Source organism: Mesoplodon densirostris, chromosome 12 (genome assembly GCF_025265405.1).
Source record: "Mesoplodon densirostris isolate mMesDen1 chromosome 12, mMesDen1 primary haplotype, whole genome shotgun sequence".
NCBI classification, from domain to species: Eukaryota; Metazoa; Chordata; class Mammalia; order Artiodactyla; family Ziphiidae; genus Mesoplodon; species Mesoplodon densirostris.
This window is the reverse complement of record NC_082672.1, coordinates 61,524,448-61,541,227: the sequence shown is the minus strand read 5'-3', so window position 1 is coordinate 61,541,227 and position 16,780 is coordinate 61,524,448. Positions and strand designations below refer to the sequence as shown.

Sequence of the window (16,780 nt, the reverse complement as noted above, 5' to 3'; positions counted from 1 at the left end):
TATTCTTTTGTCTGTTTTCTCTTTTGCCCTACCCAGGTATGTGGGGATTTTCTTGCCTTTTGGGAAGTCTGAAGTCTTCTGCCAGAGTTCGGTAGGTGTTCTGTAGGAGTTGTTCCACATGTAGATGTATATTTGATGTATCTGTGGGGAGGAAGGTGATCTCCACATCTTACTCCTCCACCATCTTGTAGGTCCCTCCTCACTTAATTCTTATAAACCCACAGAGACAACATAGTGTAGTAGTTAGGAGCACAAGGTTTTGAAAATAACCTACGAGGATTTAAATCCAGGTTCCAATGTTTGCTAGGTAATCTTTCAAAAGTTACTTTAGATTTCTGTGCTTCAATTTTCCCTGTAAAATATGGTTAACAGTACTTATCCTCATGCCTAATACATTTACTTGATCAATGCCTAGTACAGTAACTGCTTTTAGGATGTTAGCAATTATTACCTGTTTTACAGTTGAGGACATTTCTAACATCACATGCTAGAGGGACGCTGAGATCTACATCTAGATTTTTCTGAATCTCAACTCCATGCCTTCTGTGACACCACTAGTACCCAACACTCTCCTACCTGTAATAAAAAGCAGTAATAGGCCAATGAATGATACGGGAAGTACTTTATTTTATCATGTGACACACATAACAACAGCTATATTTACAGCCGCCTAACCACAGTGTAGATTTGAATAGGGAAGATGGCTCAGAAATAGCAGTATTAGTGATTAAAGTACAAGTATTGACCTTTATTTGGTAAAAGAAAACAGTTTTGATAATTGAGTTATCGGAGTTTTAAAATACAATTTTATATTAAGAATTCTTTTTTTCTTAAAAGAACTAGTTTTGAACCAAATATAAGGTAGGTATAGTTTATTCACATAATGAAACTGCACTTGAATACAGCTTAAAACTTACCCATCTCAGTTTTTCTCTTCTCAGCATTACAAATGCCTCATTCCATCATCATGCTGAATTCCTCAGCAACTTCCATACCATTTCCAGGGAAATCCCTGGAAAGTAGGGAATGCCTGTTTTCCCTCAGAAAGACACTGATAACCTGGAATTTTTCTTACCATATTCTCTGAATATTCCCACAACTCACACCTTGTACACTTTTGAGATATATTTTTTGAAAAAAACATACCACTAGGACTTTGAAAACCGAAATTCTGGGCCTGGCTATGTCATAAACTACAGAATAATCTTAGCTAGGTCATGAAACCTCCCCAGGCTGCTCTCATCAGTTGGAAAAAAAATGAGTCGAATTTGTTCAGTCCTTTGTAGTCCTTTGTTATCTTACGTATCTTCCCAGTTCTGATTTAATAAGGCAGCACTGTACTTTTTATAGAGGAAATTCAATCTCAAAGAGGTTACACAATCTACCCAAAATCCCACAGGTAGTAATATGACAGAACTCAAGTTACACAATCTCATTTAAGACCCTAGTACTGGCACACACTGTGCTCAGAAGTTTGTTAAATGGATGAAGCAGCAATTTCCTAAGTCCCTTCCAGTAATCACACTTTATATTTCTACTTGCTATTTTTTCTCTTCTTTCAACCAGCATTTAAATTAGAAAAAAATATATGTATTTGATCACCAAATTCAATTTACCATAGTTCTGTGATTTATCCACTCTTTAAAATTTTCTTGTATTTCTATGCTAAGTCCAGAGAAAAGTTATTTTTTTCAGATAGGTTCCACTATGCCTGTCTCTCTGAAAGTTTTTGAACTTACCTCTTTGTCAAAGCAGAGACTGCTAAAATTTTAAATACACCAATTCCCGTTTATATTTTTTAAAAGTTATTTCATACATAAACTAACCACCAAAATTGGAAGATGAAGCTTTGAATGTTAAACGAGGGATTCAGGACATTTCCCAAGAGGTTATATGATCAATTTAAAAGCTGATGATATGATTTGTCTAAAGTACGATAACTCTTTATTTATAATAAATTTATACATGTACTGATTAGTCATGCTGATATTACATAAGAACATATGCCTAAACCAAATTTAAGTTTAAAAGAGAACAAAATTAATTCTAACAGCAATCCTGAAAATTCAGTAGAGCTCAATAAATAGCATGCTCTCACAAGGAGGGAGCTTAACACATTTGGTAATTTATATAATTTAATATGCTAAAAATGAGTAAATAAACAGGGTACAGGGATGCAGAGTACATAAAGGAAAAGTTATTTCAAGATTCTCTTCATTTTGATTTTATTGCTTTCTTGCCTTCAGGGGGTAAGATTTTGACTTCAAAAGTAACAAAATATTTGAGAAGGGAATTTACATCTTGCTGTTCTAGATGGTATTCTTCAGCTATTTTCTCAGCAGTCCATGTGTCTGGATAAAGTTTATGATTATTGAGAAGTGTCAGTGCCTCTACAATGGAAATTTTGCCTTTGGGAATGTTCTTAACATTCATCATGTCAGAATGATGGTCTTTTGGCAACCTGAACTCCTTTGGCTTCTGAGGTGTTCCAGCATCCTTTACCTAGTATCAAGAAACAAAAACCAAAAAATAAGCTTTCAAGATGAGAGCAAAGATTTGACACCTATTTCCATGATTCTAGAATCTCTATTATTCTTCTTCAAATAAATACTACCCATGATTTTCTAAATTATATTTTCTCATTATAATGAGTCATAGTTCAATGGCACTTTTGCCATATCACCATTTCATAACCATAAGTCAATCATTAGAAAATTTAGGTAGTTCTAGAAAATAATAATCAAATGTATACCATCCACTTACCACATTATTTCATATATATTAAAAGAACAACAATAATGCACTGCTTAGAAAAGATAAAAAACTGCTTTAAAAGGGCAGGATTCTGATGCTGCTCTAACGGTGTACTTGATAATCTCCATTCTGTTTCCTAGTTTTGTATTTCATATTCAGTGCCTCCAAACACCTTGAATGAATTCAAATATTGCTAGAGATCTTGCCTCTTCAGAGAAAATAAACTAATGCCTCCAAGACCGCAATAAATATGAATAAAACTACCTATAACACCCATCTTTCCATCTGTCTGTCCCGCCCAAGCTTAACCCTTGCATTTGTGCTCTGTATTCCATTCCTCTATCAGCTACACCAACCATCCCTCTTTGCCTTTCCTTTCAAAGGCACCCTGCCTATTTACTGCTGTTTGGTCAAAATATGAAAATGCTGTAGTCACCCAATTTTACAAACACCCAACAAACCCAAAACCAACACTTTTTTTATGACCAGTTTCCTTCTTTTTAGTTCAACTTTAAAAGAGATACATGTGATCTCAAATCCAGAAGATTAGATCTGCATCCAGAGGACACTTTTCAGGCTTTATCTGAACTCACTACAGCACCTGACACTGCTGACCACTCCCACAGACCCACAACTGTCTTTCCTTTGGTTTCCATACCACCCCTCTCCTAGTTTTCCATCTGTCTCTGTAGTGGTTCCTTCTGTTTCCTTTGTGGACTATTTCCCTTCAGATGCCCCGTAAATGTTAGTGTGCACCAAGTTCTAGCCCAGGCTGTCTTCTCACTCTACACATTCCTCCCAAGCAATCCCACACACCCCCTTATTATTATTATCTACGTGTTAATGACTCTCGAATCCCATCTCAAACCTCGACCTTTCTCCTGACTTCCAGATCCGAATTCCCAAATGACAAATGGCATCTTTACTTGGATAATCTATAAGCACACGAAAATCAACATGTCTAAAACTGAACTTATCCCTTTCCTCTGAAAATCCGATTCTATCCCCATATCCTCTAGCTCGGTAACTAATACCACCCACTTCCCATATCCCACTCCAAAACCCAGAGCTTCTCTTACGTGATACCTTACATCTCCCCCTCTCTCTCATTACAGGCAATCAATGACCAAATCCTGCTGATACTACCAAAGTCCCTCTCAAACCCGTTCACTTCTCTCCCAGTCACTAAATCACCCTTGTCCAAGCCAACATCTCTTGCAGGAACTACTGCAAAACCCTGGTCTCCTCTAACTAGATAAAATGCATTTCGTTCCTTCCCAGCCCACTCTCAAAACTGCCCCCAGAATGAAGCAAATCTGATGTCACTGTTCGACAGGATACTCTTCAATGACTTCCCACTGCCCTCAGGATAAAACCCAAATTCCTTAGCAAGACAAATAAGGATCTTCATGATCTGGCCCCTATTACTCTCTACCCTACCTCATTTCTCCCAAATTCATCCCTCATACTTTCTCCTAACTGTACTGAACTCTAAAGGCATCAAACTCTCTCCTACCTTCATACTGTAACTCTGGCCTGAAATACTCCTAACAACTTCTTCACTTTCCACTGATGTCCAGAGACATCACAAATCATTAAGAAAAATATGAACTGCCCAAAAGAAAAAAAGGGACAAAGAACATAAATAGGCACTTCAACCTTTTCTTCATTATCACTCTGCGTGAGTCTTTTCAGACTTTTCCTAATACCCCCCCAAGAAATTTTAATACCACTGTGTATCTCCTATGTATTATAACTACATTTCTGTGTTTTATACATAAGAAGTGTTAAATGTTTTTGGCTCCCCAAGAGCCAATTTTCGAATGAATAAGTACATGTGAGAGAAACAATACTTAGAAGTATTATCTAACTCCTGCCTAAAAATAACATAAAGAACATGAACATCAACCCCTATACATATATTTCTTACGAGTATATGGTGATAATTGAACCCTATAACTGCTATTGTGTGCAACAATTTACATACCTTATTGTACATGAGTTTTATATCTCTTCTCTAGTGAAAATCATACTAATAACTTTATCTGTGCAAACCGTCTATTGCCTATCTACAGAGACAACCAGAGAATTTTAGAATGGAAAGATAGGAACGGTCATTGGCAATTCCTTCTCCTTCAATCAAACTCTTCCTCCTACTTAGAACCTTCCTGACCCACAAACTCATCTGGTTAACTCCCACCCATCCTTCAGGCCTGAGTTTGAATGTCACTTCCTCAGAAACCATCCCTGATCCTTCAGTCTCAAAAAGGTCCCTCTAATATGCTCACAGTGTCTATATTTCTCCTTCAGAGAGCTATTAGTAACTATGTACCTATGGTTGCTCATCTGTTTAATGCCTGTGTCCTTCACAACACTATAAGCACCGTGAAAGCAAGGACTAGAAATGTTTTGTTCTTCTCTGTATGCAAAGCACTTGTGCCTGGCACTTACAAACAGGTTCCCGTTCCCAGTGTATTCTGTGATCTCCCTATCTTTATGTATTCTATCTTAATAATGTTCTTAAAAAACAAAATAAAAAAAACAACCAAGCACCAACAACACAACACTAAAGGAATCTCTGATATTAAAACATACCTCAATCCACTGAAGTATGAGAAAATAGTATTAAAGCCCTCCCTTGGTCATTCCAATGACAACCACTAGAAGTACCTTACCAAATCCTACAAATTTTGAAATAATACCAAATAATTCACCGAGTTGCACACAATCAATACTTTCACAAGTCTTTTAGAATTTCGGAAAATATCCAATGAACGGAGGCATATGTGTCTGGCTTAGACTGTTGTACTTCAACTTTGCCAATGCTCTGCATTCTGGTCATAAGCACACCGACATTATTACACTTGCAGAGCGCTCACTCTCTTTTTTACTATTTGCCACACTTCTCTTGGTCATTCTCCTGGAGCCCCAAAGGGTTAAATTATGTATTTACTTAATTAAAACACACATTACCTGCACAAAAGACACGGGATCTTTGGAATCGACATACACATCTTTTAGTAATGACAGCAGTTTGTCATCTTTTCTAGTAATTTGTCCCTTAATTTCTGGATGGCCTAAGGAAAGAAAAAGAATGTCACAATATTTAAAGCCAAAGAAAATTTCCTCTACGATCCTAAACACTTAACACAAGACAGTCACTTTTAATTTTTTGCTTAATCAACAATCACTCGAACACTACAGAACATGTTTTAAGTGTAACTCAAAATGCTAGGTTAAGCTCGGTGTCTATCGTTCTGTGAAGACATCTAGAGAGTTCTCTTGCACACAATCCCTTCTGATTTTGATTCCCTGTATCAAGTCACTGAGCATTAAAGACAAAAGCCGGGGAGGGAGGGGGAGCGGGGGCACAAGCTAACACCGCCAGGACTACGAAGTAGGCAGAGCCGCCGCCTCCACCGCGAGCGCAAGGGGACTGTCTCAATGTCACCGGCCTGGTGGCTCCCCCTTCCCGCGCTCGGCTGACCCGAGTGACTGCAGCCGACCCCGGTCACCCCCACCACCGGACGGAGGTCCACCGGCGTGGAACAGCCCAGCCCGCACAGGGAGCCCGCAACGCGAGGCCCCACGCGCCCTGGCACCACTTACTGTTCATCTGCTCTCGCAAGAGGTTCTTGGTGGAGGGGTGCCTCGGAGCGGGGGAGGGCTTCATCCTGCTGATTTCCCGTTCCGCCCGGTTCTCTAGGTTGAAATTCCTGATGGCGCGACTCACCGCAGCACCCATCTCTTCATAACATGATGCCCTTAAATTCACACCACACGTGGTTAAACACCGGCACTGGGGACCTCCGGGACGCACCGGAGCATGCGCATGTCCAGGGTCGCCCTGGCCGCGCGCCGGAAAGTGGACGCTGATCGCGCGCCGTTCGCCCCCCAGCGGTCGGGAGGGCGCACGCAGCATCTCCGCCCAGAGTATCTCAAAGGGAGCGCGCCTCCCTCCGGGGCCTGGATGTGCTCCCCTCTGTGGCCGCTTCCGGCGAGATGGGGCGGGACTTAAGGTTCGGACACACGATGGCTTTCCTCTACGGAGACTGGTGGAGTCGGGCGGGAAGTTTATTTTATTTTTTTTGCGGTACGCGGGCCTCTCATTGTTGTGGCCTCTCCAGTTGCGGAGCACAGGCTCCGGACGCGCAGGCTCAGCGGCCATGGCTCACGGGCCCAGCCGCTCCGCGGCATGTGGGATCTTCCCGGACCGGGGCACGAACCCGTGTTCCCTGAATCGGCAGGCGGACTCTCAACCACTGCGCCACCAGGGAAGCCCGGGCGGGAAGTTTTAAAGCAGTTTCATGCCGAGCCTCACCCCAGATTTTCTGATTTAATTCCTCCCAAGTGAGGCCCGGCATTGGTTCAAGCTTCCCTCGTGATTCCAAAGTTGCAGGCTGAGAAAGTCTAAGCAAACTGACCTTGAAGTCCTTTCACAGGTCAGTGCAACCAAAGAGGAAGCCAGTAGAAATGGAACTAATGGCACCAGGGTAAAGGAAGGTTCTAAAATGGCCCTTTCCTGCTTTTGTGAAAGGAAATAATGAAAGTTTAATCATTCTCCATGAATATTTGTTCTGTCACTCTTTTATTTAAATGTCCCTTATTTTCCTGTCCCCTTGCCTGATAAGTTTGAATCTGAGTCGTGTTCTCTTTTTCCATAATCTTTTACATCCCTCTCTCATAACCCATTTGATCTAATTATATTGATTTCTTTCGTTATGCTGACCTTTCCCTTCTCTTTGTGTATTTTTGATACTAATTTGTGTTGTATCTCCATACTATTAAGTGCTGAGTCACCGCGTCATTCCCTAGCCTATTTCTCCTTTGTTCTGCCTTCCTCATTCTTTTTAAGCCAGGGACACCTCCTTTAACTTAATGAAAGGAACAGACAATAGGGAAAAAACAAACAAAGCGAGTGCTGTACATATTTTCTTTCTCTTTCTCTCTGTCTCGCTCCCTCTTTCCCTCTCTCCCTCTTTCCCTTTCTCCCTCTTCCTCCTCCTGTTTCTGAATGGATTATTGTGTTGCTGCTTTTATTTAAGATTCTTTAGAAATACTGTCATTAATCCATAATCAAAGAACCCACTAGGAAGTAGCAGAGTTTCCAAAGGTTACAGTATTTTTCAGACTGTGGCTGCAAGATCTGTTTTTAGTGTTCTCGGCTCTCCTTAGTGAAATGAAGGTGGCCTCGGCCAGCAGCGGCTTGAAGCAGGGTTTCAGTTCCTGGCCAGTGATTGAGGTCTGGTCGTGGCGGTGAGAGCACCGAATCCTAGCCACTAGACCAGTGGTCAGTGACAAGGCCCTGGCCCTACAGCTTTGCAGAAAAAGAATTCCCACAAAGACGGAAAGTAGTGAAACAAGTAAAGTATTTATTAGGAGAAAAAAAGCGTACAGTACATGTGGATAGACACACGGGTGGGTTCAGAGAGAGTCGCACCCTCGTGGCAGTTTGAATCACTTTTATGGGGCATTTGTTCCCGGTTTCCTTTGACCAATCATTTTGATTTGCCTGGTTCAAAGTCCGTATTTGGTATATCTCAGGATCTTCCCATGTGTGCACGCACATCTCTTAGCCAAGATGGATTCTACCGAAGAGGCATATGGGTAGACAACATCACCTGGCATCACTCCCCTTCTGACCTCCAAGGAGCCTTTCTATCCATGTGTAGTCGGGGAGGTCTCCTGACTTTGAGAATGAGGAATATGTGGTCTCATGTTCTACCTGGGCAGGGCCCAGCCTCCTCTCTCAATTGTCCTGTTATTCTTGTCTCAGAGTATCAGTCCACAGGAACGAACTCAAACCATTTGCCCCGGGGGCCCATCTACCTCCTACCTCAAAGTTAAAAGCAATGAAATAATTGATGTAAAGATAATTGAATTGAAGTAATAATTTTTAAAAAGAATCTTGAAGTAAAGAAAGGGGCCGTTTTATTTAAAGAAAAATAAGGTAATTATTACATATAATAATAATAGCAAAAGTTTTATAAGGAACATAGCTTCCACCATTGATTATCATGAAGTGTTTTTAACTGGAATTGATAGTCGGAATTTATAGAAGCTAAAACCAGTGTTCTCTGGTAGAGTTAGTTGGAAAGTTGTCCTGAAGGTGGCAGGCTGCTCCAAGATTTCCATCTTTGGGACAAGCATGCCTCTAAGTGCTTTATAGCACAGGTATTCATATTTCTGTGGATACCAATACATTTTCGTTTGCCTCATGTATCCATGTGTTTCAGCAATTATGGTAGCAATTCCATTCACTACCTGTTAAAATATGTTAAAAGTGAAAAACTCATTTTCATAGAAATTCCACTATACTTCTGGCAGCATGAAAAAGTAATGAGAGACAGAAGTTACAGGAAGTGTAGGGGGCTATGGGAATTACCACATGAAAGAATTCCTTGAATTCCCACATTTAAGTAGAGTTTGGATTCAATATATAAAGGATCATCCAACCTGGGCCAGCTGCTTTGCCTAGTCCTGACCTGTTCAAGCCCTCAAAGAGCAGAACAGAAGGCAGGGGTACGTCACCAGAAAGGCACAATTGGCTGTCACCCCTTGGGAATCATCAGGAAATAAAACCTGAATCACAAATGCATAATTCCAATTCTTCTTGTCAAATATGCAAATTAACATGAAGTCTGAACTCAGAACTCTCCCTGTGTTTATTTTAGGGTTGAAGTCAGGTCCCCAAGGAAAGTATAACTAGGATGATGCTCAGAATGAAGCATCTCTCTGTATGGTGTATGATGGGTATGTATTGCTGAATATCCTAGGGTACCAGGGAAAAAACCCAGGGCCTTGCCAACACAATCTAATGTAAATTCTATGAGGACAGGAATTATTGTCTGTTTTGTTCACTGCTGTCTGCATCTCATTGAACAGTGCCTGGTACATAGTAGGTACTAAACAAATGTCAGATAAATATTAAATGAACCCAAAGACGAGAAGGGCCCCTGAGCTGGATGGAGTCTAGGCCCTAGACAGGCTCTCTGCCTGAACAACAGCCCCTCTGCCAGAAGTGAGTCCTTGTGAAAGTCACTCACTCTGGTTATGCTCACTTCTTCATCTTAAAATTGGGATGATAGTGATTATCTAATAGGTTTCACACCATTTAAAAATATAAAGTGTCTAATACAGTGCCTAGCTCAGAATATGATGTTCAATATTTGCATTGCTTTCCATTTTCCAGAGGAACAGAGGGAAGTTTGAAAAAGGACTAGATATTCTGAAGCCCTGGTCTATAGGTGAGTAAAATAACTAAATACTTGAAAATAAAGTAAGATTTGGGTTCTTTAAGAATTTAATTTTAAAAAATAGGTATTCCGGGCCTCCCTGGTGGCGCAGTGGTTGAGAGTCCGCCTGCCGATGCAGGGGATACGGGTTCGTGCCCCGGTCTGGGAGGGTCCCATATGCCGCGGAGCGGCTGGGCCCGTGGGCCATGGCCGCTGGGCCTGTGCGTCCGGAGCCTGTGCTCCGCAACGGGAGAGGCCACAACAGTGAGAGGCCCACATACCGCAAAAAGGAAAAACAAACAAACAAACAAAAAAAATAGGTATTCCAAATTCAATTTTTTTTCTCTGATAAGCATGCTCTGCACATGTGGTGGCGTTGCTGAGCTCATTAAGGTTGGAAATTGGGTGGGAATCATTAGCTCAGAGGCACAAAATGCCACCTGCCTTTGCCTGTATTGGCAGCAGAAAGAGTCCCTTGCCAGTCCCTCCTTCACCCTCAATCTTTTTCTCTCTGCCTAGACTTGTACCTATGCGAACTCCTTCCTTTGAACATAATTCAAAGGCATTCTGTGTTCTCCAAAGGATTGCAGTCACTGAACCTAAGTGACAGGTGACTCAAGATGCTCAGGACAGTCCCCAGAGGTTTCATTGACCAAACCCCAACTACTAGTGAGCAGCACAGCAGATTTGTGGAGGAATGACTTATATCGGCAGAGGTATCCAGGTTCAGATGGAACTTCTCCAGGCCCTGCACTCCAGCTCCAGGGGCCAAGGAATTTGTGAGTCCAGCTGAGGTCATTTAACAGATTCCCAAGCTTAACCAGTTCCATAGTGATGCATAGTGAGATAGTGTGGTCGGTTTGTGAAACCTAGAATATTTCAGAAAAAAACCAAAGCCAAAAACCAAAACAAACTAGGCTTGGTCAGATCCAGTATTCATACTGAGAAACACTAGGTTTCACACTAGGTTTCACAGATTAGAATTATCAGCCAGCAGTTATACCCAGATGCCTGCTCTGTGGCTACTGCACTCATGACTTTTGTCATTATATTAGTTTCCTGTCACTAGTAACAAATTACCACCGAACGGTGCCTTAAAACAGAACAAACTGTAATGTTACAGTTCTGGAGGTCACAAGTTGGAAAGCTGGAAATGGGTCTTAGGAGGCTAAAATCAAGGTGCCAGCAGAGTTGTCTTCATCTTGGAGGCTCCAGAGGAGAATTCTTTTCCTTGTCTTTTCTGGCTTCCAGACACTTATAGCATTTGGCAGCCAGCAAATGAATCATTTCACTGTCATATCTCCTTCTCTGATCGTGACTCTCCTGTCTCCCTTTTCCCCTTATAAAACACTCTTGTGATTACATTGGCCCTAACGTGGATAATCCAGGATGATCTCCTGTTTCAAAATCCTTAATTTAATCACATCTGCAAAGTACCTTTGGCAGGTTCTGGGGATTAAGAGTGGATGTCTTTGGGGTACCACGTTCTGCCCAGCACAGTAACCATCTTCAGAATATCCATATCTACGAGTGTGTCTATGATCAAATTAGTAAAATTCAAAACTAGAACGATGGAGAGAATGTCTAGTATTTTTTTGTTCAGCTCCACAGTGTTTATATTCCAATAAAACAAACTAATTGTTGAAAGAATAAAACCATTTTGCTCGAGCAGTTGTATTCTTTCTGTCAGAGTTTGCCTAAGAGCCATGGTAGCTCACTAGCAAATGTGCCACTGCTTTGCCAGTTCTGTACACTGCACAGAGAAGCAATTCTTCTTGGGTCCCAAGTTCTCACCTTTCTGGAACACCTGTGTCTGAGAAGCCTCAGTGAGCAAGAGTATGTATCTTCCTTGTATATAAAGCAGCATGACTACTTTTCCTAATTATGGTGTCTCAGAGACACCAGAGGTCTACCACCTTCCTCTTCTTCCCACTCCATTACTTCCCTCTCAGCTTAGAGTTTCAAAATCACCCATCCATTCCTTTCTTTACGTTAAGGTTTTTCTCCTCTTCTCTGCTGTATCCACTTTTAAAAGGCAGGTACTCTTGGGGAATGCAGGCCATTTGTGGGAGAGTTTATCAGTTCTCTGGACTCAGACTGGAAGAAAAGAACTGTCTGAAATGTGGGACAGAGAGGGAGAGCAGCTGTTGCTCCTGTTGTTCTCCTTGTACAAACTCTTTAGAAATGAAAAACGTTAAAAGAAGGAGTTATCAATGAGACCTTCAAGGTGGCGGAGGAGTAAGACGCGGAGATCACCTTCCTCCCCACAAATACATCAAAAATACATCTACATGTGGAACAGCTCCTACAGAACACCTGCTGAACGCTGGCAGAAGACCTCAGACTTCCCAAGAGGCAAGAAATTCCCCACGTACCTGGGTAGGGCAAAAGAAAAAAGAATAAACAGAGACAGAAGAATAGGGATGGGACCTGCACCTCTGGGAGGGAGCTGTGAAGGAGGAAAAGTTTCCACACACAAAGAAGCCCCTTAATTGGTGGAGATGGGGTGTGGCAGGGGAAGAGAAGCTTCAGAGTCACAGAGGAGAGCACAGCAACAGGGGTGCAGAGGGCAAAGCAGAGAGATTCCCGCACAGAGGATTGGTGCCGACCAGCACTCACCAACCTGAGACACTTGTCTGCTCACCCACCAGGGTGGGCGGGGGCTGGGAGCTGAGGCTCAGGCTTTGGAGTTCAGATCCCAGAGAAAGGACTGGGGTTGGCTGTGTGAACACAGCCTGAAGGGGGCTAGTGAGCCACAGCTAGCCAGGAGGGAGTCCGGGAAAAAGTCTGGACCTGCCTAAGAGGCAAGAGACCATTGTTTGAGGGTGCGCAAGGAGAGGGGCTTCCTGTTCCGTGTGCCCACAAAAGGCAGAGGACCACCTAAGTGAGCTCCAGAGACAGGCATGAGTTGCAGCTATTAGCTTGGACCACAGAGACAGGCATGAAACACTAACGTTGCCACTGCTGCCACCAAGAATCCTGTGTGCAAGTACAGGTCACTATCCATACCCCCCACCCTGGGAGCCAGTGCAGCCCACCACCGCCAGGGTCCCGTGATCCAGGGACAACTTCCCTGGGAGAACACACGGCACGCCTCATGCTCCTGCAGTGTCACGCCAGCCTCTGCCGCCGCAGCTCCCCCCGCATTCCAGTTATGACTACCATACCCCTCCCTCTCCCTGGCCTGAGTGAGCAAGAGAACCCTAATCAGCTGCTGCTTTAACTCCCTCCTTTCTGGGCAGGGAACAGAAGCCTGAGGATGGCCTACACGCAAAGGCGGGGTCAAAACCAAAGCTGAACACCAGGAGCTGTGCGAACAAAAAGAGAAAAGGAAATTTCTCCATGCAGCCTCAGGAGCAGCAGATTAAATACCCACAAGCAACTTGATGAATGCCTCATTTGTTAAATACCTGAATAGACAATGAATGTTCCCAAAACTGAGGTAGTGGACTTTGGGAGCAACAGTAGACTTGTGGTTTGCTTTCTTCATCTGATTTGTTTCTGGTTTTTATGTATATCTTAGTTAACTTTTTAGTGCTTGCTGTCATTGGAGGACTTGTTTATTGGTTTGGTAGCTCTCTTTTTTTATATTTTTTATTAAAAAAATTTTTTTTTGCTTTCACCATTTGGTTTGGGGTTCTCTCTGTTTGTGGGGATTTTTTTCCTTTCTTTTCCTTCCTTTTGTTCAGAACCATGTAGCTGGCAGGGTCTTGGTGCTCTGGCTGGGTATCAGACCTGAGCCTCTGAGGTGGCAGAGCTGGTCCAGGACATTGGATGACCAGACCTCCTTGTCCCTTGTAATATCAATCAGCGAGAACTCTCACAGAGATCTCCATCTCAACACTAAGAACCACCTCCACCAGACAGCCAGCAAGTTCCAGTGCTGGACGCCCATGCCAAACAACTAGCAAGACAGGAACACAACACCATCCATGAGCAGAGAGGCTTCCTAAAGTCATACTAAGTTCACAGACACCCCAAAATGCACGACTGTATGTGGCTGTGCCCACCAGAAGGACAAGATCCAAGCCTACCTACCTGAACACAGGCACCAGTCCCCTCCACCAGGAAGCCTATACAAGTCACTGAACCAACCTCACCCACTGGGGGCAGACACCAAGAACAATGGGAATTACGAACCTGCAGCCTGTGAAAAGTAGACCCCAAACACTGTAAGTTAAACAAGATGAGAAGACAGAGAAACAGCAGATGAAGGAGCAAGGTAAAAACCCACCAGACCAAACAGATGAAGAGGAAAAAGGCAGTCTACCTGAAAAAGAATTCACAGAAATGATAGTAAAGATGATCCAAAATCTTGGAAATAGAATGGAGGAAATACAAGAAATGTTTAACAAGGACCTAGAAGAACTAAAGAGCAAACAAACGATGAACAACACAATAAATGAAATTAAAAACTCTTTAGAAGGAAACAATAGCAGAATAATTGAGGCAGAAGAACGGATAAGTGACCTGGAAGATAAAATAGTGGAAATAACTGCCACAGAGCAGAATAAAGAAAAAAGAATGAAAAGAATTGAAGACAGTCTCAGAGAACTCTGGAACAACATTAAAGCAACAACATTCGAATTATAGGGGTCCCAGAGGAAGAAGAGAAAAAGAAAGGGTCTGAAAAATATTTGAAGAGATTATAGTTGAAAACTTCCCTAACATGGGAAAGGAAATAGTCAGTCAAGCCCTGGAAGCACATAGAGTCTCATACAGAATAAAACCAAGGAGAAACACACCAAGACATGTATTAATCAAACTATCAAAAATTAAATACAGGGGCTTCCCTGGTGGCACAGTGGTTGAGAGTCTGCCTGCCGATTCAGGGGACACGGGTTCGTGCCCCGGTCCGGGAGGATCCCACATGGCGCGGAGCAGCTGGGCCCGTGAGCCATGGCCGCTGAGCCTGCGCATCCGGAGCCTGTGCTCCGCAACGGGAGAGGTCACAACGGTGAGAGGCCCGCGTACCGCAAAAAAATAAATAAATAAATAAATAAAATAAAAAAAAATTCCATGGACAATGGCCACAAAAACTATTATGCATCTAGGAATAAACTTCCAAAAATGTGTAAAACCCAAATTATGTAAACCACAAAATTTATGAAAAGACAAAAAGAACAAGTGGTACACATACCAGGTTCCTTGATGCAAAGTCTCAAGAGTGTAAAAATGTCAATTATTAATTCATGAATTTGATACACTTTCAATTGAAATTATAAAGTGAAACTTGACAGCTGATACTAAAGTTCATCTGGAACAGAAAATGCGAAAAAAATAGCTAATAAATTTTTTTCACAAATGTAGCATACGATATATATTGTTTTACACTTTCCTCTTTTTCTCTTTTTCTTTTAAAATAAATTTATACCCCTTTGGGACTTCCCTGGTGGTGCAGTGGTTAAGAATCCACCTGCCAATGCAGGGGACATGGGTTCGAACCCTGGTCCAGGAAGATCCCGCATGCCGCGGAGCAACTAAGCCTGTGCACCACAACTACTGAGCCTGTGCTCTAGAGCCTGTGAGCCACAACTACTGAGCCCACGTGCCACAGCTACTGAAGTCCGCGTGCCTAGACCCCATGCTCGGCAACAAGAGAAGCCATCTCAATGAGAAGCCCACACACCACAATGAAGACTAACCCCTGCTTGCCATAACTAGAGAAAGCCCGTGCACAGCAACGAAGACCCAGTGCAGCCATAAACAAATAAACAAACAAGCAAATTAATTAATTAAAATAAATTTATACCCCCTTCACCCATTTTTCCCTCTCCCCATGCCTGCCTCTGGCAACCACCAATCAGTTCTCTGTATCTATGAACTTGTATGTTCTTTTGTTTTTGTTTTTGTTTTTTAAAGATTTTACATATAAGAAAGGTTGTATGGTATTTGTCTTTCTCTGACTTATTTCACTTAGTATAATTCCCTCGAGGTTCCTCCATGTTGTCATAAATGGCAAGATTTCATTATTTTTATGGCTGAATAATATTCCATTGTAGGTATATATACCTTGATTTCTTTATACATTTATCCATCAGTGGACACTTAGGTTATTTCCATATCTTAGCTATTGTAACTAATGCTGCAGTGAACATGGGGGTGCATATATCTGTTCGAGTTAGTGTTTTCATTTTCTGTGGATAAATACCCAAAATGGGATTGCTGGATCATATGGTAGTTCTATTTTTAATATTTTGAGGAACCGCCATACTCTTTTCCATGGTGGCTCCACCAATTTACATTCCCAACACCAATGCATAAAGGTTCTCTTTTCTTCACATCCTCTCCAACACTTGTTATTTCTTGCCTTTTTGATAATAACCATTCTTACAGATATGAGGTGATATCTCTTGTGGTTTGATTTGCATTTCCCTGATGATTAATAATGTTGAGGATCTTTTCACATACCTGTTAGCTACCTGTATGTTTTCTTTGGAAAAATGTCTATTCAGATCCTCTGCCAGTTTTTAAATCAGATTGTTTTTCTTGCCATTGACTTGTATGGGTTCTTTATGTATTTTGGATATTAGCTCCTTATCATATATATGATTTGCAACTATTTTCTCCCATTTAGTAAGTTGCCTTTTCATGTTGTTGATGGTTTCCTTTGCTGTGCAGAAGCTTTTTAGTAAGATGTAATCCCACTTATTTATTTTTGCCTTTGTTGCTTTTGCTTTTGGTGTCAGATTCAGAAAATAATCACCAAGACCTATATCAAGGAGCTTGCCACCTATGTTTTCTTCTAGGAGTTTTATGGTTTCAGGTCTCATGTTCAAGTCTTTAATTCA

At 42.1% G+C, this 16,780-nt stretch overlaps 1 protein-coding gene across 1 annotated transcript; it reads right to left on the bottom strand.

Moving 5' to 3' along the window:
* Window positions 1-828: 828 nt before the first annotated feature.
* NDUFAF4 (NADH:ubiquinone oxidoreductase complex assembly factor 4) lies at window positions 829-6,591 on the bottom strand. Its single transcript, XM_060115016.1, has 3 exons — window positions 6,364-6,591; window positions 5,728-5,831; window positions 829-2,502 (listed from the first exon to the last, which is right to left on the bottom strand). Exons 1-3 carry the CDS (start codon window positions 6,497-6,499, stop codon window positions 2,215-2,217), a joined length of 528 nt encoding a protein of 175 aa, XP_059970999.1. The 5' UTR covers window positions 6,500-6,591; the 3' UTR covers window positions 829-2,214.
* Between the last annotated feature and the right edge of the window lie 10,189 nt (window positions 6,592-16,780).